This window comes from Narcine bancroftii, chromosome 5 (genome assembly GCF_036971445.1).
Source record: "Narcine bancroftii isolate sNarBan1 chromosome 5, sNarBan1.hap1, whole genome shotgun sequence".
Taxonomy (NCBI): domain Eukaryota; kingdom Metazoa; phylum Chordata; class Chondrichthyes; order Torpediniformes; family Narcinidae; genus Narcine; species Narcine bancroftii.
In genome coordinates this window covers 100,587,843-100,611,407 of record NC_091473.1, presented here as the reverse complement: position 1 = coordinate 100,611,407, position 23,565 = coordinate 100,587,843, and the positions used below count along the sequence as shown (strand labels likewise).

Here is a 23,565-nt window from a genome sequence, read left to right as displayed (position 1 = left end):
AAAGAACTTGCTCTGCAATTAAGTTTACTATTGAAGGAGTCATTTCAAGAAGGAAAGTTACATCCTTTACTTAGTAAGGCTTCAATTTCAGTGATCTTAAAAAAAGGTTATTCTTATTATAGCACTCATAGTCTATTGAATGTTATACCCTCTCCACCCACTCATTCTAATGAATGCATTCTCTCTGTAGATGCTGAAAAGATGTTTGATACAGTAGAATAGGAATATCTGTTTGCTACCATATCAAGATTTAAGTTTGGCCTAATTTTTAGTCAATAGTTAAACCTTTTGTATGCATACCCAATAGCTTCAATTCATACTCATTTCCAACAATCAAAGTTTTAAAAATTGCATCGAGGTACTAGATAGGGTTGCCCTCTAAGCCCCCTGTTTTTTTATCTAGTGGTGGAACCGCTAGATGTTGCTTTATGTGCAAATGAAGATTTTAAGGGGCTATTTAGAGATATATGGGAGAAGCCAGAGAGTGGTAGTGGATGTTGCCTTTCTGAATGGAGGCATCTGACTAGTGGCATGCCTCATGAATTGGTGCTGGGTCCATTGTTGTTTGTCATCAATAATCTATGATCTGGCTGATAATGTGGTAAATTGAATCAGCAAGTTTGCAGATGACATAAAGATGTAGTATATAGCAAGAACGTTTTTCAGAACTTACAGAGGGATCTGCACCAGCTGTAAAAGTAAGCTGAAAAATGGCAAATGGAACTTAATGCAGACAAGTTTGAGGTGTTGCTTTTTGGAATGACAGACCAAGAAAGGACATACAGAGTGAATGGTAGGGCATTGAAGAGTGTGGTAGAACTGAAAGACCTGAGAATAGAGGTACATAATTCCTTGAAAGTGGCATCACTGGTGGATTGGATTGTAAAGAGAGCTTTTGGCATCTTGGGCTTCATAAATCAAAGTACTGAGTATAAGATTTGGGATGTTATGGTAAAGTTGTACAAGATATTGGTCAGACCAACTTTGGAGTTTTGTGAGCAGTTTTGGTCATCTAACTACAGGAACAATATCAATGAGATAGAAAGAGTGCAGAAAAGATTTACCAGGATGTTGCCCAGACTTCAAGAACTGAGTTACAGGGAAAGGTTAAACAGGTAACGACTTTATTCCCTCGAGTGGAGAAGAATGAGGGAGATTTGATAGGGGTATATCAAATCATGATGGGTATATCCATAGATAATGCAAGCATGCTTTTTCCACTGATGTTAGGCGAGAAACAAACCAGGGAGTGAAAGAAGAGAAATTTAGGTGGAATATTAGGAGGAGTTTCTTCACACAGAAAGTGGTGGGAGTGTAGAATGAGCAGCCAGCTGAAGTGGTGAATGCAGGCTCAATTTTAACAGTTAAGAAAAATCTGAACAGGGTACATGGATGTGTGGGTATGGAGGGTTGTGGACTGGTTGCAGGTCAGTGGGACAGCAGAATAACACTTTGTCACAGACTAGAAGGCCAAAAGGGTGTTTTTGTGGTATAATATTCTGTGGCCTTGTGAAAGAGGCTCCCAGCCTACCATGTCTACGCTGACCATCTCAACCCAATCATGACCATCCAGTTCAATTCCAATGACAATTTAGGTATGTTTGGAGTTTCTGTAGTTTACTCTAAAATTATAAATGAAATGAACACCTTCAGTTGGAATTTGAAATTAGACCCTAAGTATGCAAGCATGTGCATGAGTGTAAAGCAAAGCCCAGTTACAGTTCTGATGTGCCTTTAAACTTGTGCAACAAATATTAATTTTTCACAATAGATTAATGCCAGCCATGCAGTGGAAAATCATAAATCCATGTCTACAGAAAGGGATACCCTTCTCAGAAAGCAAGACAAATGGGAAAGTACTTTCTTACCTGGACTTTCACTGATTTTGATTACTGGGGTGTGAATAGAAGATGAGGGTGGCCAGGCATTCAATCCAGTACAGATGTTCTAATCAGTAGTTTTGATCAAGTCAGAGTCTGAACAACTCAATAATTATATAATAATGAGGCTGCAAGCAGGTGGCCACAAAATTGCAGGAAACATGGCAATTAGATTGCTGGCACAGATGTGTTGGGAAAGCAGTAATGAAGTGTCGGAATCATTATTTTGAATACATCCTGGACCTGACCCTAATGAAGCCTGCTGCAATCGTGGGGGTAAATCTTAAAAAAAGGCCTTGGGTTTTCTTTAACATTTAAATACAATTAAGCATTTGTTTGTGACAAATTTGTAAACTCTTTGGTTTTACAATAATCCAACATGTTTTTGCATACATTTAAATAGTCAAATTAGTGCACATGCACATTAAACTTCATATTAGCGAACAACTTGACATCAGAATAAATCTCCTGAACACTTGATTTACAAGATGGTTTAATGTTAATGTGCAAGTGAAATTGCTAATTATAACTGCTTTCATTTTTTTTTATTAGGAATACACAATATAGCATTTATTTCCACTGAATTATCCACGCATTAGGATTAATGCTCTACACAACGTAATTGTTTTTGAAAAGAACACGTCTACTAATGGTAAGTTGAAAAGTAGCAAAAGATTGTAAATGAATTCTGACCATTTCCTCTAGTGTGCTGTGGCAATCAATTTTTTTGCATAATAGCTCTGTATTCCCTCTGGTGGTCAACAAGCTTCAGGAAGACTTTATATTTGTTGTCGTAATACCTACAAAAATATAGCATAACTATTTTCATCATAAAATATAACTTCAAAGTGATTCTAGTTGTTTTGGTCTGATTTGTTTCATTCAGAAGACAGCAAAATGTGATTTGAATGTAACCCATTACAGAAATGTGTCTCTGTATTTGAAACTTGGCATATTAAAACCAACCAAACAACAATGTAATAGAAATTTTATTGGTCCTGAGGGTAGAGTCTGTTTTCCACACCACCCCCCCCCCCCACCTTGAGATTTACTTTGTATAGCATCGATGAGCAGACACATGGGAATGATGCCTAACATGCAAAAGTTTGGGTCCCAGATGTTTCCTGTGTTGTGCTCCAATGGTGGATGAAAAACTGCCTCGTCTTAGCTGTTTTTGTATTGTGTTCAGTGGCTGTGCAACTTTCACTCAAATGCTTCAGGCTAGCTGCAGTTTTTCTGTGAAATCAGCATAAAGAACATCTAACCAAAACAATAATTTATCCACAAAAGGCATGAAGGGAACATGAGATTCATTTTGTGTAGAGTAAGTTGCCAGCAGGCAGGAAGTGAATTTAGACTAATAAAGGGGTTCAGATTAGGTTGCAATCTGAGATGTTTAATTTTGGAACAAGATTCAAATTCAGTCATATCAGATCAAAGGTTTAAAATGACTTTCCCTCTATTTATTGCAGTTATTGATTGTGCAATTTTTGTTTGAAATTGAGAAACCTTAGGAGCAGTGTAATGAACTTTAAATTGCTCATAGCAATATACTTGAAAGAGTTAATGGGTTTCTTTCCTGATTTAATTAACTATATTGTAACATTATGTAAAAGAAATGTATACATGTTTGTAAGAAAGATACCAGTATATGAAGTGTTATAATTTTCCAGGATATTTAACACTGTTTTGCATTTAAATATTGTATGTCTTGAGTGCAATTAAATATATTGCATTATCTCACTTCAAAGGATTTTGAACTGTTGAGTTTGATACTTGCTAGTTAGTAAAAGATGGAATTTCAAACAGAGCTGAAATTCTTTTGGTTTTGGGCGATTGATCAGATGAAAAACTGTTTCATTACCTAAGCTGCTAATTGGCAGGCAGACTGACTTTGCTTTGTTTCACAGGGAGGCTTGCTTATTTGCAAAGGATAATAAAATGTGCTGGAGACCCTTGATATCAGAAATTTTATTTGTAAGCAAAGTTCAAGGGATATTCAAAGGTAGTGGAATGTGTACATAAAGTCCAGGAGAAATTTATTACATAGCATTGTTAACAGATAAGAAATAAGTATTTTGCTATATAAAGGACACTGTTTGACCTACTGACTTTCTCCAGCATTGTGTTTTCACTTCAATCACGGTGTCTGCAGACTTTCGTGTTTTACTTATTTCTATAAGTTGCATGTTTGTAACATTTTCATCACATGACAATTTTGTTTTTTTGAAAATGATTTAGCTGTTCCATGTGATAGTTATTGTTCTGTTTCTCAGTGTAGAAAGTTTCCAGCATTTCTCTGATTTTTGTTTTGTTGGCCCCTTTAATGGAAGTGGTACTGACACCATTGAAATAGCTGGATGCTTCCAGGCAAAATCATGCAGTATATTTTTCATGGAGTCATAATGGCATAAAAGGAGTCCAAGCTAGCACTTTGTAGTACAATCCCAGTTTATGAAATGAAGCTGATGAAGTTGTGCAAATAACATGCAAATTTAATGGAGATTGGAAAAAATTAGAAAGATCTTCAGAGTGGATGTTATGGGATTTTCCAAGCTAATAATTGGTAAAGTAAAAAGTGAATTGGGAAAGTTCATGATAAGTGCAACCTTCAAAATTAATATTTATTTATTTGTTTGGCTTTTTTTTAAAAAGGGGCTGATTATTTTGTTTAGATATTGGGTAGCCTTTAGTGGGCCTTTTCAAAGGACACAATAACTTTTCAAGAAAATGAATGAGCTAGAAAATTGTTTCACTATTGAAGGCACCAAGCCTGAGTCCTAAGAGACCATCATAGACACAAGCAGGTTCTAGCAGGGCATGCATGGTATCATGGAAAACAAAGCAAAGCCTAGCATCAAAATACTTCGCAATGACTTAAACGTGTCCTATGTTTCCTTCAAACAAGGAGTCATGTCAACTACTGCAAAAGGTGTCGCTCCCAGGGTCACTGCTACTGGAGTCAGGAGGGCCTTCCACTGGGTGACCCCCTAGAAGGCGAATGGCCCAGAAGGAGTCCCGGGACCTAACCTGAGAGCTTGCGTGGATCAACTGTTGGACGAATTAACAGACATCTTTAATCTCTCTCTCTTCCTACAACAAGCCAAAGTCCCCAATTCTTCAAAAAGGCCATGATCATACCAATACCAAAATAAATGCATAATAGCAGCCTTGGTGGCTTCTGTCCAGTGGCTTTCACTTACACCATCATGAAGTGCTTTGAGAGGCTGGTCATATTTAACATCAACTCTAGGCTGATAGCCAGCCTGGACCCACCTCAATTTGCCTATTGCCCAAATGGATCTGCAGCAAATGCCATCTCCCTAATTCTCCACAGTCCCAGAAAACCTGTTAGACTACAATACATATTTAACATCAACTCTAGGCTGACAGCCAGCCTGGACCCACCTCAATTTGCCTATTGGCCAAATGGATCTGCAGCAGATGCCATCTCCCTAATTCTCCACAGTCCCAGAAAACCTGTTAGACTACAATACATTAATCCAGCTCTGCCTTCAATACCACCATCCCCAGAAAACTCATCCCCAAACATCAGGATCTAGGGCTCAGTAGCCTTCTCTACAAATGGATCCCTAACTTTTAATTTTTTTTTAATTTTAATGATGCAACATGGTGGCTGATTCCAGCCATTGAAACCCATGCTGACCAATTACATCCAAAGCCATATATTTATGGAGGATGGAAGAAACTGGAGCATCCGGGGAATACCTATGCAGGTCATGGGGAGAATATACAAACTCTTTATAGACAGCATCAGATTCGAATCCAGGTTGTTGGCATTGTAGTAGTGTCGAGCTAACTTTTCTGCTATTCAATTTACTGGTTGGCTTAGATGGGTTCAACTAAAGGACATGTTGCTGTGCTGTTTAAGTCTATAGCTCGAGAAACCGATTAGGAGCAATTACAACCCGGCAGCCAAATAATACATGTCTTGCATGTATTGTTAATAGATATTTATTATCAATGTATTCTTAATGCAAGAAGCAGAATGGGATAGATCATCCTCTTTAGACTTTGGCTATAGGTGGAAACACATTTTGTACTATCAGATTTTTGCCTTTCAGAATTCTTCTGGATTTGTATTTTGTATTTTATTTATCTCATTAGTCATTTTGTCTGTCATTGATTTTTTTTTTGTAATTTATACATCTCTTTACACAGAGCTTTGTTTGTTTTCTTTTACTGTCCAACAAGGAGAGTGTGTGGGGCCATAACCTTCCTGAAAGAAAATCAAAAACTACAGGTATTTTAAATTTGAAATAAAGACAGAAAATGCTGGAAACACTCAGTAGATCTGGAAGCATTTGCAAGAAAAGTGACAGAGCTAATGTTTCAGATCAAAGTCCCTTCATCAGAGCTTAGAAAGAGAGAACACAATTTAGTTTTAATTTGCAGAAAGGGAGGATACAAGGGAAGGGGTGGACAGGTGAAAGGTTATAAGATTGAAGGAAGGCATGGTCAATATCTTGGCAGAACAGTAGGATTAATGTTAACCCTGATCTCCTCATCAAACCCCCTAACAAAGGGAGAGCGACAATGAGCTCAGGGCAAAATGGCTCAAAATTTGGCCTAGTGATAAGAGGAAGAGGGTCATGTTTCAGTGTGTTTTTTTTTGCAATGGGAGGCCTGTGTTGTGCAACATTTATTAATGATCTGGATATGAATATAGCAGAAAGAGTCATGATTGAATGGTGGGGCAGACGATGGCTGAATAGCCTATTTCTGCTTCTGTGTCAGTCTTATGGAACACGCCCTTCACCCCAACTTGTCTGAGCTGACCAAGTTAGCTATTGGGCCAGTCCCATTTGCCTGCTTTTGATCCATACATCATGATCCATTAACCCTTTCCTATCTATATATTTGTCAATTGTCTTTTGAATGTAGTAATTGTATCACTTCTGGTAGCAGCTTGTTCCAGATATGGACTATGATCTCAGTGGAAAAAGTTGTCCTCGGGTCCCTCTTAGATCTCTCTCCTCTTACCTTAAAGTTATGCCCTCCAGACCTAGAATTGCTAACCTTAGGACAAGCAAAGAGTATGTGCATTCACTTTATTCATACCCTTCATGACCGTATACTTTTAGGTCACTCCTCCACCTCCTAAGCCGAGAGGTGACCTTACTACCATCTGTAACCATATATAACCTACTAAAATGTAGTGAAAACCATATGGATGGTGAGACCATACAAGGAGTAATGTGTGCAGACTGGTCACCCAGTTATAGAAAGGATGCCAACAAATTGGAAAGGATCTAGAAGAGATTCAGCAGGAAGTTACCAGAACTGACGAGCTTAAGTTTTAGGGAGAAGCTGGAAATGAAGACAGGCAAAGTGAACGATTTGCAGAGCACCGGTTCTCACCCTGAAAGATTGAACTCGAGTTCCAGTTGCCTGTCACATTAATTTGCTATCCCATTCTGACCTATTTGCCTGTAGTCTCTTGTGCTGCTTGAACAAGGCCCTAAATAAGCTTGAGGAACAGCAGCTTATTTATCCAGTTATGTTGCAGCTTTTGGGGCTCAATTCAGATAGCTTCCTTCTGTTTGTATCAGAACTGCATAGTTCTGCTGTAGATTATCCACCATAATCATAACTCAGTTTTTTCTTTTTCCATTGATACTGTCTGATCTGCTGGGTAGTTCACACAGATCCTACTTACAATTCACTTTTGCAACTGCCCTCATTACCCTCTCAAATAAATAGCTCCATCAATGACCACAATCCTGGCCTCACCCGATCAGAGATATTTCCTTTGTCCTGTATCTCTTCTCTCCCACCCACCCAAACTAAAAATACCATGTTTTTAACTGTTTTCCTTGTTCTGATGGTTTTTCAACCTGAAATGTTAATGTTGCTTCTCTTTCCACTCTCTGGCCTGCTGAATGTATTCAATATTTTCTGTTTTTATTTCAGCCCTTCCAAAAATAATTGTGAAATGTGTACAATGTTCATGTGTAATGTGCCCCTCCAGTTTAAGTTTTTGTATTCCTATTTATTTTTATCTGCCCCTGCACCTTCTCCCACATCTGCAGTGAAACTGATGATCATCCTTCAGAGGATAGCATGAGACAGGGAGTGGCAAATAGAAAGGTTTATTTGTCCTCCCTCATGAATAAAAATTCATGAGGAAGGTAAAATGCAAAAGGATTTAAAACTAAGAATATTTTAAGATAATTACCTCTTTTGCTCCAGGTCAGGTTGAATTATTTTTCCAATTTTTCCCATTTTTGCCATAGCTTCCTGTTGAATACATTGAAAAAAGGTTTCCCATTATACAGGCTATTCAGAGTTATTCCATTTAATTTAAATGTAATATGAAATTCATGATACATTAGGCAATTCTTTTTGATCAGAGATCTAGAAAGGAAAAATATAATAGAGCTTGGCGTATCATCAAATCCCTTGACATATGAAGCCATTTCCCTGATGCTTGTATGATTTGTTCTTCAAGCTTAGGCCCAGAAAAAAAAAATCACCAATGTTTCACAAAAGTAAATTCATGGTGGTCTTAAATAAAACCACAAAATGCTAGGAATATTCAGCAGGTAAGGCAACAACTGTGAAAGGAGTAAAAAGATAAGTGAAGATGGATGGGATCCTTCATCATAGGTTCAGCTCTTAGCCTTGTGGGGCGCTGAGAACAATTTGCTACTGAATACCCAGAAGACAAAAGAAATTATTGAGGATTTTAGATGGCATGAAGCCATATGCACTACCTGACTTACATGAATGGAGTGGTTAAAGAGCTTTAAATTCCTGGGGGTCCATATCTCCGATAATCTCACGTGGTCTTTGAATTTATCAATGTTGATTTTAAATACAACACAACAAAGTCTTTATTTTTTGAGATGTATGAGGAAGTTGCACCTCTGCCCTAGAATACAATTGAATTTCTATAGATGCGCTATTGAGAGCATGTTGACATACAACATTTTGGCATGGTACGGGAATTGTTCTGTACAAGATCGGAAGGCACTCCAGTGGGTAGTGAAAACTGCTCAACGGATTGTTGGAATGCAATTGCCTATCATCGAATCTATCTATAGTGTATAAGGTTTGGACAGGGCGAGGGAGATCATTAAAGATGCAACCTACCCTAACCATGAACTATTTACTCTCCTACCATCAAGAAGACACTGTAGTAGCCTTTGCTCAAACTATTAGACTTAAAAAGAGTTTTTTTTCATGAAGCCATGATAATGTTAAATATCAATTCCTGGCGTTGAATGGTGCTGCGCTTATAAAGATACTAACCATGTTACATTGGCTGGTACCAGCATAATGAGAATAAAGACACTCACCATCTTCCATTGGCAGGTAGACCAGCATAATGAGAATAAAGACATGAACCATGTTCCATTGGCAGGTAGACCAGCATAATGAGAATAAAGATGCGAACCATGTTCCATTGGATGGTAGACCAGCATAATGAGAATAAAGACGCGAACCATGTTCCATTGCCAGGTAGACCAGCATAATGAGAATAAAGACACGAACCATGTTCCATTGGCTGGTACCAGCATAATGAGAATAAAGACGCGAACCATGTTCCATTGGCAGGTAGACCAGCATAATGAGAATAAAGACGCGAACCATGTTCCATTGGCTGGTACCAGCTTAATGAGAATAAAGACACGAACCATGTTCCAATAGCAGGTAGACCAGCATAATGAGAATAAAGACGCGAACCATGTTCCATTGGCAGGTAGACCAGCATAATGAGAATAAAGACACGAACCATGTTCCATTGGCTGGTACCAGCATAATGAGGATAAAGACGCGAACCATGTTCCATTGGCTGGTACCAGCATAATGAGAATATAGACGCGAACCATGTTCCTTTGGCTGGTACCAGCATAATGAGAATAAAGAGCATCAGGATCATCATAACAAAGAAAAAGATGAAACCAATTGGCTTTGGAAGCAAGATGAAGTTTGGGCTTAGGGAAGGGTTGTGGGGTGGGTTGGGGGGGTGGGTGGGGAACAGAGTGGGGAACAAATCAATTATCTCTGAGAGGGTGAGACCAGGTGCTCATTTAGCAGTTAAGATCAGAATAAACTTCTTTGACTGTGTAATGTGTTGTTAACGGTAAGAACATGCCGAGCAGGCCCCAACTATACAAGAAGAATTTGAGCCAACATGGTGGCAGGCCCCAACTAACAGTTTCAATGCAAACAGAAAAGGTATTTTTATTTAAAGTTGACTAATACATTATTGAGTCCTGCAGACTTCAACATGCTCAGATGGGCAATGAATCAATGAATGTTGTTCCTCAAGCGGCGGCCCCGATCCGGGCAGGAGCAAGGGGGAGACGGCGGCCCCAGTCCGGGCACAGGGAGAGCAGCAGCGGCCCCGGCCCCGGTCCGGGCGAAGGGTAGACGGCGGCGGCCACGATACGGGCAGGAGCAAGGGGGAGACGGCGGCCCCGGCCTCGGTCGAGTGAGGCAGACGGAGGCCCCGGTCCGGGCAGGGAGTGGGAGGCGGTGGCCCCAGTCCAGGCACAGGGTGAACTGCGGCGGCCTCGGCCCCGGTCCGGGCAGTATGGACCGACCTAGGAGGGGAGGCAGGCCCCTCCAGCCCGGGTAAGAAACCTGCATAGGAGAAGGCCACTCCGATATAAAACCTACGACCCAAGGACCTCGCTGCCACGTCCCAGCTTGCTTGGCCACGGCACATGAACCATGGGTGTAAAGGGTGGGGCCAGTACTGCGCGCACTGCACTCCACCTAAAAGCTCCTTTGCGCAGGCCCGAGGACAGGTCCACGTCCTCCCCCTCAACGTCCTCCCCCTCAACGTCCTCCCCCTCCACGTCCTCCCCCTCCACGTCCTCCCCCTCCACGTCCTCCCCCTCCACGTCCTCCCCCTCCACGTCCTCCCCCTCCACGTCCTCCCCCTCCACGTCCTCCCCCTCCACGTCCTCCCCCTCCACGTCCTCCCCCTCCACGTCCTCCCCCTCCACGTCCTCCCCCTCCACGTCCTCCCCCTCCACGTCCTCCCCCTCCACGTCCTCCCCCTCCACGTCCTCCCCCTCCACGTCCTCCCCCTCCACGTCCTCCCCCTCCACGTCCTCCCCCTCCACGTCCTCCCCCTCCACGTCCTCCCCCTCAATGACAAAAGGCAAAGGAGGAAAAACCCAACACCCAACCCCAACCAACCAATTTTCCCTTGCAACCGCTGCAATCGTGTCTGCCTGTCCCGCATCGGACTGGTCAGCCACAAACGAGCCTGCAGCTGACATGGACTTTTTACCCCCTCCATAAATCTTTGTCCGCGAAGCCAAGCCAAAGAAAGATGTTGGGCCTCATTATAATGGTAGAGAGAGAGTGGGGTGGTGAATCAAAATGGCATGCACCCTGAATACAGATGCTCCACAGTGAGCATCCAATCTGAACTGGGTTTCTTCAGTGAGAGGATGGAATGCTGTACTCCAGAATGGAAGAACTGCATATGAATCACTGCTTTGCTTCTAAAGACTGTTTAGTTCCCTAGATGGTGGGAAGGGAAGAAGTGAAGTGGCAGGTGAGCACTTGCTGCATTTGCATAGAAAAGTGTAATAAGATTGGCAGTAGGAGGTGGGGATGGAAAGTGGGCTAGAAAATTCTGAAGGGAGCAATCTCAAGGGGAATATGTATCTGTGGTGGAATCTTGTTGGACCTGGCAAAATTGTAAAGGATAATCTATTGAATGTGGAAGCTAAGTACCAGGGCAACTCTATCCTTGCTCTGTCCAGATGTGTAAGGAGCGGGAGCAAGGAGTGAGGAAAGGAGTCTGTCTATTCTGGTAGAGGAAAAGACTTCCTGAAGAGGGAGGAAATTTTGAAATTTGCAATGTCTTGTTGTCAGAGAAAATATGAGAGATGAAGGAACTGGGAAATTGAAATTTACAGGAAGCAGGGTGGGAGGGTGTCTGTGAGCTTGAAGCAGATGGTCCTGTTACAGGTAGATGAATGGGAAGATTTTGAGAAAAAAAAATGTGAAGCAGACAATAGGTGTAAATTGACAGCAAAAATAATTTAATGGTTGAGTTCTGCTTAGGTGCAGTTGATTTGGCTTGGGGCCTGAGTAGGAAAGAAACAAAGGAGTGGAAGTGCATTTATGAATGAAGTTAATGAAAACAAAGCATGCTCAATTTTTTTGTATAGTTAGACACCATCATTCCTTGGATGTTAAACTGAACTGTTGCTGAAGGCAATGCAGTACAATGTGGGATTGTAAATTACACTACTCTTGTCTCTGATACATCCTGAACTCCTTGTATAACACTGGGTGAAACATGAAAGACTGCAAATGCTATGATTAGAGTAAAAACACCAAAATGCTGGAGATAAAGATACATTGGAGATGTTTCAGGCCTGAGCCATTGTTCAAAGAATAAGCAAAAGACAGGAAATCTCAGAATAGAGACAGGGCTGGCTTGGGGAGGGGTCCAAACTAACAAAAGGTGTTAATTGGATATGATCAGGGGAGAGGTGAGAATTGATTTTGTGCAAAGTGTAAAGCCTGTGCAAAGTGAGACAGGGAAAAGGGAGAGAGACAGAGCTGCATCATGGCCTGGTATGGGGACACCAATGCCCCTGAATGTAAAGTCCTGTAAAGGTAGTGGGCATAGCCCACAACATCGCAGGCAAACTGTTCCCACATCAAAGGGGGATGCTGCAGTTGGAGAGCAGCAGCAATCATCAAGGATCCACACCAGGCATCAAAGGCTCTGTTCTTTAGCCTGCTCAAGCCTGAAATATTGGTGATGGACTTTACCTTTGCTACATAAAGGCACTATTTGACCTGCTGAGTTTCTCTGGCATTTGTGTGTTTTTTTTTTCCATGGGCTCTGTTCTCATTGTGTTAGGAAAGAGGTATAGGTGCCACAAGACTTGTTCCAACAGTATTAGGAATAGTTGGTACCCCTCCACCATCAGACTTTCCTCTTTGGCTTGGCTTCGCGAACGAAGATTTATGGAGGGGTAAATGTCCACGTCAGCTGCAGGCTTGTTTGTGGCTGACAAGTCCGATGCGGGACAGGCAGACACGGTTGCAGCGGTTGCAGGGGAAAATTTGTTGGTTGGGGTTGGGTGTTGGGTTTTTCCTCCTTTGTCTTTAGTCAGTGAGGTGGGCTCTGCAGTCTTCTTCAAAGGAGGTTGCTGCCCGCCGAACTGTGAGGCACTAAGATGCATGGTTTGAGGCAATATCAGCCCACTGGCGGTGGTCAATGTGGCAGGCACCAAGAGATTTCTTTAGGCAGTCCTTGTACCTCTTCTTTGGTGCACTTCTGACACGATGGCCAGTGGAGACCTTGCCATATAACACGATCTTGGGAAGGCGATGGTCCTCCATTCTGGAGACGTGACCTACCCAGCGCAGTTGGATCTTCAACAGCGTGGATTCGATGCTGTTGGCCTCTGCCATCTCGAGTACTTCGATGTTAGGGATGAAGTCGCTCCAATGAATGTTGAGGATGGAGCGGAGACAACGCTGGTGGAAGCGTTCTAGGAGCCATAGGTGATGCCGGTAGAGGACCCATGATTCGGAGCCGAATAGGAGTGTGGGTATGACAATGGCTCTGTATCTTTGTGAGGTTTTTCAGTTGGTTGTTTTTCCAGACTCTTTTGTGTAGTCTTCCAAAGGCGCTATTTGCCTTGGCGAGTCTGTTGTCTATCTCGTTGTCGATCCTTGCATCTGATGAAATGGTGCAGCCGAGATAGGTAAACTGGTTGACCGTTTTGAGTTTTGTGTGCCCGATGGAGATGTGGGGGGGCTGGTAGTCATGGTGGGGAGCTGGCTGATGGAAGACCTCAGTTTTCTTCAGGCTGACTTCCAGGCCAAACATTTTGGCAGTTTCCACAAAACAGGACGTCAAGCGCTGAAGAGCTGGCTCTGAATGGGCAACTAAAGCGGCATCGTCTGCAAAGAGTAGTTCACGGACAAGTTTCTCTTGTGTCTTGGTGTGAGCTTGCAGGCGCCTCAGATTGAAGAGACTGCCATCCGTGCAGTATCGGATGTAAACAGCGTCTTCATTGTTGAGGTCTTTCATGGCTTGGTTCAGCATCATGCTGAAGAAGATTGAAAAGAGGGTTGGTGCGAGAATGCAGCCTTGCTTCACGCCATTTTTAATGGAGAAGGGTTCAGAGAGCTCATTGCTGCATCTGACCCGACCTTGTTGGTTTTCGTGCAGTTGGATAACCATGTTGAGGAACTTTGGGGGGCATCCGAGGCGCTCTAGTATTTGCCAAAGCCCTTTCCTGCTCACAGTGTAGAAGGCTTTGGTAAGGTCAATAAAGGTGATGTAGAGTCCTTTGTTTTGTTCTCTGCACTTTTCTTGGAGCTGTCTGAGGGTAAAGACCATGTCAGTATTTCCTCTGTTTGCGCGAAAGCTACACTGTGATTCTGGGAGAACATTCTCGGCGACACTAGGTATTATTCTATTTAGGAGAATCCTAGTGATGATTTTGCCTGCAATGGAGAGCAGCGTGATTCCCCTGTAGTTTGAGCAGTCTGATTTCTCGCCTTTGTTTTTGTACAGGGTGATGATGATGGCATCACGAAGGTCCTGAGGCAGTTTTCCTTGGTCCCAGCAGAGCTTGAAAAACTCATGCAGTTTGGCATGCAGAGTTTTGCCGCCAGCCTTCCAGACCTCTGGGGGGGATCCATCCATACTTGCTGCTTTGCCACTTTTCAGTTGTTCAATTGCCTTATATGTCTCTTCTCGGTGAGGACCTCATCCAGCTCTAGCCTTAGGGGCTGTTGAGGGAGCTGGAGCAGGGTGGAATCTTGGACTGAGCGGTTGGCACTGAAAAGAGATTGGAAGTGTTCTGACCATCGGTTGAGGATGGAGATCTTGTCGCTGAGGAGGACTTTGCCGTCTGAGCTGCGCAGTGGGCTTTGGACTTGGGGTGAGGGGCCGTACACAGCCTTTAGAGCCTCGTAAAGCCCCCTGAAGTCGCCAATGTCCGCGCTGAGCTGGGTTCGTTTGGCGAGGCTAGTCCACCACTCATTTTGGATCTCCCGGAGTTTGCGCTGAAGATGGCTGCATGCGCGACGGAAGGCTTGTTTCTTCTCTGGCCAGGATGGCTTTGTAAGGTGAGCCTGGTGGGAAGCTCGCTTCTTTGCCAGCAGCTCCTGGATTTCCTGGCTGTTTTCGTCGAACCAGTCCTTGTTTTTCCTGGAGAAGCCCAGTACCTCTTCAGTGGATTGCAGTATGGTAGTCTTCAGCTGATCCCAGAGGGTTTCAGGGGACGAGTCCATGAGGCGGATTGCATCCTCGAGCTTTGCTTTGAGGTTTGCCTGGAAGTTTCCTCTCGCTTCGTCTGACTACTCAACAACAAAATCAAACAGGGACTCCTTTAAAGACTATTACTTGTGCATTTTATTGTTTGTTTGTTTTTCCTCTCCTCTCTGTATTGCACAGTCAGTTGTTTACAAGTACACATTGTGTAAAGTTTTTCTACAACCAATAAGTGGTCATTCTGCCTGGCCTTAAGGAAAAAGAATCTCGGGGTTGAATGTGATGTCATGTATATACTCTGACAATATATCTGAAATCTTTTGATCTAAAAAAAACCTGCTGGAGGAACTCTGCCGGTTCAGCAGCATCAGTCGGAGAAAAAAATTAATGACTTTCATTACATCAAGATCTTCTGATCATCTGGCTCCTCATTTACATCACACAAAAAGGGATTGTTCACCCAATAAGCAAACTTAGTCTAAATGGTTACATAGCAGGACACTTTCCTATCATGGCAACAGTATCAAGTAGTTCACTGGTGTTCCAATGCAATGCTTCCACTACCTTGACTGTGTGACAGCTAAAACACACGACAGCGTAGAACAAGTTTACAAATTTGTGAGCCTCTGATGGATTGTCTACAAACTGGCAAATTTAGATTTCAGATTTATTGTCAGAGTACATACATGATATCACATACAACCCTGAGATTCTTGTACCTGCGGGCGAGATGGAATTCCTACATATTGATAGTGCAAAAAAAAACTATACACTGTATACCTGTAAACAAATGAAGAACTGTAAGCAGATAATGAATGTAAGCAAACTGCACAATATACAGAAAATAAAATATCAAAAATAATCCTTAAACTAGTCCCTGATTCAGTTCGTTGTTGAGGAGTCTGATGGTAGAGGGGTAGCAGTTCTTCCTGAACTTGGTGGTGTAAGTCTTTTGACACCTGCATATCTTCCCTGATGGCAGCAGTGAGAACAGAGCATCTGCAGGGTGGTGTGGATGCTTGATTACTGCTGCTGCTTTCTTACAACAGCGATTTTTTTTTTCTTCCCCGTAGATGTTCTCAATGGTGAAAAGGAGTTTGCCTGTGATGTCCTGGGCTGTGTCCATGACCTTTTGTAGGGCTTTACGCTCAGTGGTATTGGTGTCCCCATACCAGGCCATGATGCAGCCAGTCAGCACAATTTCCACCACACATCTATAGCAGTTTGCCAGAGTTTCTGGTGTCATACCAAACCTCTGCAAACTTCTGAGGAAGTAGAGGTGCTGACGAGGTTTCTTCACGATGCCATTTTTAAAAAAAAAAAATTTTTTTAATTTAAGTGAAATAGTACAAAAGATAAAATAAGTTTCTGAAAAAAAATAGTAATATACATCCATTAATAGCTATTGCATGTCTAACTGTAACTAATCATACCTCCCCTCCCTTGAGAAATGTTCAAAGAATAGAGCAAGAAAACAAGATAGTTCAAGACTAAACTTAAAAAAGGGGAAAAAAAAGTTTGTCAGTTGTGCACTGTCCATCTTCCGGGCCTTAAATGATCTAGCTTTTCAAAATCCATGAGGGGTGCAGACAGGGGACTCTGAAACAAGGTGGTAAGGGGGGAAAAAACTAAAGATTTACAGCTATTTTCTGTAAATACAGCTGCCAAATGTTGATTAAACACATCATAGGAACATAGGAACATAGGAAGTAGGAACAGGAGTAGGCCAAAAATGGCCCATCGAGCCTGCTCCGCCATTCAATACGATCATGGCTGATCATATTTGTTCCTCAAATTGTATGTGATTTTTCTCAAGTGGAGCACAACTTTGCATTGCTGCATTCCATTGTGCCATTCCTAAATGGGAATCACACGTCCAGGTAACCGCTATTCATTTCCCGGCCACCGCCGATGTGATCTTTATAAATTGCGTTTGAAATTTGGACAGCCTCATGATGTTTCCCTGTAAATAAACAATTCTGTGCTTGTAGAAAGTGTTTTCCTATAATTTATTCTAGGAAATTCCCTAGATCTACCCAGTAGGACCTCTCCTTGGAACGTGACCAGGTTGAATGTGGAAAGGTTCCCAACTCTGTTCTGCACCTAAAACATTGATCTGAAATTTCTGATTTAGTTATTTAATTTTTCTGGTGTGAGATATATCTGATGCAAGAAATTATACCATACCAGTCTATATCTAACATTAACTGTATTTCTCATACTGTCTCGACATACATCGGATCAGCACTGTTCTCTAATTATTACGTCCAAGTCTGATTCCCTCCTCTATCTTGACTTACATAACCCCCTTTTAGGAGTTTTTGCTTGAAATAGCAAATATACTGCTGAAATAAATTTCTTTAGAATTCCCTTTTGAATCAGTGTTTAAATCGCTGCACTTCAGTAAAGTCATTGAGGACCTAAAATAAGAACTCATTTGAAGAGAGCAGAGAAAATAATTACAGGTATTTAACAAACCATACGTATTTTTAAACTGATTGAATGATATAAGTTGCTCATAATTGTCCTCGATACATCTGGTCCCTTTCTGAGACCAGGTGCCCAGGATCTTGATGGTATTAATCTATTTTGAGTTACATTAAATACAATAACGAAAACCTACCGGGGACAAACAGTACCTAAGTTGATGGAAGGAGAAGGAAAGAAAAGAATGGACTCAGTAGAATTTCTGGTGTAATTTTGTTGAATGACAACATTGTCTGACTGGCTTAATGCAACCTAGATTGTATACCTAAAATGGATGAGAGGGGGGGGTGGGGGGGTGGTTTGGGAGGAAAGGGGGGGGAGAAAAAGTCACTGTATATGAGTGAAAAAGAAATAGTGTATATCATGGCTAATGTGATTTATGGTGTGAAAAAAAAAAGGGTGTTTTTGCTGATAACCCCACCTTAATTTCCAATCTGCTGATTTATTTTATCCAAACATTAATTACATGTTTTAATAGTGGGACTTTTCCTATTCCTAAAACCAATTTAGCATATCATTTATAAATAAAATCTCCTGCTAACCTCTCACCCATCTTGTGCAGCTCATTTGTGCCCAGGATGGTCTATCTCTCACCATACCCCCTCCCCCACCGAGAGAGAGGCAAAACTTCAACTGGACAGCCAAATAATATATATATTTTAAAATCTGGGAGCCGTAATCCTCACAGGGCTTAATCTCATGTTAATTTCTCAATGAAGATTATTGCCACCTTACAGTTCATGAGGAACTTTCTAATATGTTTATTTAGATTCTGAAAAAAAATCTCTGGGGCAATGATGTGGACAGTGTTTGGAAGAGGAACTGAAGTCTTGGCAATACATTCATTTTAATACAGTTGACTCAACCAAACCTCTGCAAACTCTTGTGGAAGTAGAGGCACTGATGTGCTTTCTTCACGATGCCATTAGTGAGTTGGGTCCAGGAAAGATCCTCTGAGATGGTGGATCCCAAGAACTTTAATTTGCTCACCCCTCCACCTCTCACATCTGGTTTTCCCTCCCCTGAAGTCAACAATCAGCTCCTTTAGTTTTGGCGACATTGAGTGCAAGGTTGTTGTTGTTGCACCATTCAGCCAAGTTTTCAATATCCCTCCTATATGCTGACTCATCACCTTTCTTTATACAACCCACTACCGTGGTATTGTCAGCAAATTTGTAGATGATGATGCTGTCATACTGAGCCACACAATTGTAGGTGTAAAGTGATTAGAGCAGGGGGCTAAGAACACAACCCTGTGATGCTCCGGTACTAATGGCAGCTATGGAAAAGAGGAGGAGCAAGTGGAGCAGAACATTCAGAATAAGATTTGTCACAGTTGGGTGGCATGGTTGGTGTGGCCGTTAGCGCATCACCTTTACAGTGCCAGCGATTGGGATGAGGGTTTGAATCCCACGCTGCCTGTAAGGAATTTGTATTTTCTTCCTGTGTCTGAGTGGGTTTTCCCTGGGGGGGGGGGGAATTTCCGGTTTACTCCCACTGTTTGAAACGTACTGGGGATGTAAGTTAATTGGATGTAAATTGGGCAGCACTGACTTGTGAGCTGAAATGGCCTGTTACCATGCTGCATGTCTAAATTAAAAAAATAAATAAATCAAGGTTACATTTGGATAGCCATCAATGAATCATTGCTGCACATTCCCTCGGTTCTTGCTTTCCTTTGGCTTTCAAACTGCTTCCTAAGAAACTGGAGGTAGGCCTGCTGACTTGCAATGGAAGAAGCTGGAAATTGCCTTGAGGGTGTACCTGCACAGCTCAAAATCTAAAAGGCACAGTTTAAGATGACACTATCTAACCATGAAGGGGAACAGTTTGGGAAACCTAGCGAGCCAACAACTCTCTCATTGCTGCAGTCAGAGGTTCCTACCTATTCAAAAGGGTATCAACCATCCTGGTGCACAAGAAGAGCAGAGGGAGCTGCCTCATCACTATCACCCAGTAGCACCAACATTGACTATGATTGAAATATTATGAGAGGTTGGTCATGACCAGAATTAACATGTACCTACTCAAAGGACTGGGTCCACTGCGATTTGCCTATTGTCACAATCACACTTCAACAGACACATACAGGAGGGAGATCCACTCGTTGAGTGGTGTCACATCAACAACCTTGCACTCAATGTTAACAAAACGAAGGAGGTGATTGTGGACTTCAGAAGGTAGTCAGGAGAACATGAACCAGTCCTCATGGAGGCTATACTTTGAGGTGTTTGAGGAAATTCAGTATGTCACTGAAGAGTCTCAAACCTCTACAGGTGTACCGTGGAGAGCATTCTGGCTGGTTGCATCACTGTCTGCTATGGAGATGCCAACATTCAGTACAAGAAAAAAAAACTCCAGAGGGTTGTTCATTCTGCCTGCGAAACAGGCACCAGTCTTCACATCAAAGAGGACATCTACAAGAGGCAGTGTCCTAAGAAAGCTGCCTCTATCCTCAAGATCCCCACCACAACCCGGTCTAACCCTCTTCACTTTGCTATCATCGGGGGGGGGGGAAGGTACAGGAGCCTGAGGATGTGCACTCAGTAGCACTGCTTTACTTTGACTTTTGGTGCATTATTACAGCACAGTAACACCTAATTAACTTTCATTCCCTGGTATGTTTTTGAATGATGAGAGGAAACTGGAGCCCCCAGGAAAAACCCATGCAGACACAAGGAGGATATACAAATTCCTTACAGACAACATGGGATTCAAACCCCAGTCCCAATCACTGGCACCGTAAAGGGGTTGTGCTAACTGCTACGCCAACCATACCATCCCAATTTTTATAAGGTGGTTTATATAAATATTTGCTCTGTGACGCTGCCTCAAATCAATGAATTTTGTTACTTGCTCATGACAATAAATTCTGATTCTAATGGTACAAATGCCGAATCCTAGCAAGGGGGAAAAAAAGTAAATCCAGGGAACTAATGTTTCTCCTAGCTTGGCTTCAAAAATCATGTAACCAGGGGAGGTGGGTGGCATGACAGCGTGGGTGGGGGGAGGGGAAGACATGCAAAATGCCTCTCCTGGCTGAATTAATTAAAACCAGACTTTTAAAACATTTTCTAAAATAGTGGATAATTTAAAAATTCTTCTAAAGGTTTCAAAAAATGGCTGAAAGAAAATCCAAAGCTCAAACAGTTTAAAAATAAAATTAGCTAGTAACAGAAGTAACTGTAATGGAAGAAGCTGGGCCTACCTTGAAAATTCAGGCTCAGATCTTGATTCCTCTCCAGCCTCATTCAGTGCAACCTCCTCGGGTACGAATTCAGTCTCCAGCGCCACCTTCTCAGGGAGGTAGAGAAAATGGCGCTGGAGCACAGAAAAAGATGGCAGAGACTATTGAACAACCGTGAATGCGCAGATCATCGCGCATGTGCACATGGAGCCAACCAGTTTGGAGCCTATGGGCCTGACAGCAAGTACCATCGCATGTCAGATGAGGGCTAGACAAAGAGCCTGTACACAGTTTCAACCAGTAGCTACATCTACAGAAGAAGAAGAGGAGGAGGAAGTCAGAATGGAAGAAGAAAGTTATGTTCCACAGTCGCAAGGAAAGTAGTCAGAAGAAGAAGGAGGAGGTCAATATACTCAAGGTAAAGTTGGTGCATATTATGTTACTCCAGAACCTTTTAACCCACAGATTTTTAATAAAATTTCTGAAAAAATTGATTCAATGAGTGAAAAAATGGTGCAAAGTTTGCAGAAGAACAGATTTTACTGCACAATTGGGAGCTATTAAGGAAGAAATGACTAATAAAGACAGACATGGCAAAGTGTATTAAAACTGCTGATTAAATTAAAATTAAGGTTCAAAAGTTTGAAGAAGATTTTCAAGATCGTCCTTGTCCTGGGTAAACTTGTACCTCTCACTTTGTTCATTTTAGATTGGTCACAGTGTTTGAGCTACCGAAAGCAAATAGACACACACACCGAGAGCAGTTCAGTTTATACAAATCTTTATTGCAAATTCAAAAAGTTGATATCAAACTACAATATGCAAGCCCTTCCCAATTATACTTATCAATGCCTGGACTGGTCCCAACTGCCAAGGCGAGGCAACGACTGCACACTTTGTAGTAAGTTGTTGGGGCGCCGGTAGCAGCTTCTCCACCTCCCCCGACCAGGACATTGGCCGGACTCTAGAAGTTCTTCTTCTTGCTGAGAGATGTTGCCACCTCTCGGAGAGTCTCAAACTTCAGCAGCGGGACCATGGCTTATATTACCCAAAAACTGCTTACCCAAGCACCTATTCCCAGCACAAAAAGAAAGATAAGTGAGCAAGCTAGCATGCTAGGCTTCTATTGAATAACGTAATTTTCAGCTTATCACTTTGAATACAATGGTTTATTTTGCGTCAAGACTAGGCCCCTGACAGTCTGTGACCAAAACAAGCAGGAAGATTAAATGTTCTTGGTACACAGATGTCCTTTCTTCAGATAACTGCATCTCTGGCCCCTGGGTGGAATTTAGCTTATGTCTGCTGATTCTAAAAACAAGCAGGTTCTCAGCCTTGCAGAAGCAAAGGCTGTAAAAGTAAAAAACATGGTTTAAATCTTCCATTACAGTCATATGGAAGAAGAAGAATGTAAAGATACAGATTATTTTACAGCCTGGGAAATTCAGAAAAAGGATTTATTGCAAAAAGTTGACATGTTGGAAAATCAGAGTTGAAGAAATCATGTCAAAATTGTTAGTCTACTGAAGATTTTAAGGGTACTAATCTAGTGTGCAATTTTTTTTCAAAATTGGCTGCCTGAAATTTTGGGACCTAAAAATTTTCCAAATGGATTGGAATTTGATAGAGCACATAGAGCTCTTTGAAAAATAACCATATCCAGGACAACCACCACGCTCTATTCTGATTAAATGTTTATGTTATCAAGATAGAGAAATGATTTTGAAGATGGCAGTTCAAGAAGCCAGGGAACAACAAAGTCCCTTAATAATTCGGAATAATAGAGTATTCTTTTATGTGGATTTGAGTAATGCTGTCATTAAAAGAAGAAAAGCATTTAATCCAGCAAAGTCAGTTTTATGGAAGAAGGGATATAAATTTGCTTTTCAATATCCAACATTTCTTGAAGTCTTTTATGCAGAATACCAAGAGCAATTTTTTTGCTAATGAATCCGAAGTTTTGGAATTTGCTAATTAATTACCTAACAATAAGCAAAATGGAGGCAAAGTTATGCATTTCAGCAAATGAAAATGAGTCAAGAAAAATGGAAAGAAGAAATTTTAACAGAGAGTCAAAAGCCGACGGAAATTCAAGTCAAAATTGATGACAATCAAGTTAAAAGAGACCTTGAAGAAGCTTACTATACCATATGGACTGATTGATACAATTTTTGATATTCTGTCTTGGGGGGGAGGAGGGTCTTTTTTTCTGCTTTTTCTTCAGAGACCTTGTGCCACTCGTAATTGTCTATTGATCTAATCAGAACTTTTGTGTTTTTTTAAATTTTATTGTTGGGGTTTCTTACTTTCTACCTTTTGGAGATGTTGAATGCTTTTAAGATTGGCTGTGGAACCGAGACATGCCAGGATGGAAATTGGAGTCAAGTATTTTTGAAATTATATTATGGCGGTACATAGTTTGAATTATATAACGTTTAATGTGAACTGGCTCAATAATCCAATTAAAAGGAAGAGAGTTTTAGCTCATATTAAAAAGTTGAAAGTAGATATTGCTTTTCTGCAGGAGACTCATTTGACTGAGAAAGAACATCAAAAGTAAACAAGAGAAGGGGTTGGTCAAGTTATAGCCTCGTCTTTTAATTCCAAAGACAGAGGAATGGCTATTTTAGTTAATAAAAAGTTACCATTTAAATTAGAATCAATGGTTTTTGACCCTGTGGGAAGATTTGTTTTGGTGAATTGTCAAATTTATTCAGAATCTTGGACTTCTATGAATGTTTACGCACCTAATACAGATGATGAGAATTTAT

At 41.6% G+C, this 23,565-nt stretch overlaps 1 protein-coding gene across 9 annotated transcripts in view; it reads right to left on the bottom strand.

Moving 5' to 3' along the window:
- Positions 1–2,214: 2,214 nt before the first annotated feature.
- Positions 2,215–23,565, bottom strand: part of fggy (FGGY carbohydrate kinase domain containing) — a 347,777-nt gene continuing 326,426 nt past the window's right edge. For 2 of the 9 annotated variants that reach the window (XM_069938506.1, XM_069938510.1), the window contains 2 exons: positions 8,080–8,141; positions 2,348–2,680 (listed from right to left, as the gene is read on the bottom strand). In XM_069938506.1, coding sequence (XP_069794607.1) covers positions 2,599–2,680; positions 8,080–8,141 — 144 coding nt within the window. In that variant the 3' untranslated portion in view covers positions 2,348–2,598. Of the gene's footprint in view, positions 2,700–8,079; positions 8,142–23,565 lie in introns of all 9 variants that reach the window. The other 7 variants (XM_069938508.1, XM_069938511.1, XM_069938513.1 and 4 more) reach the window with 6 other exon arrangements.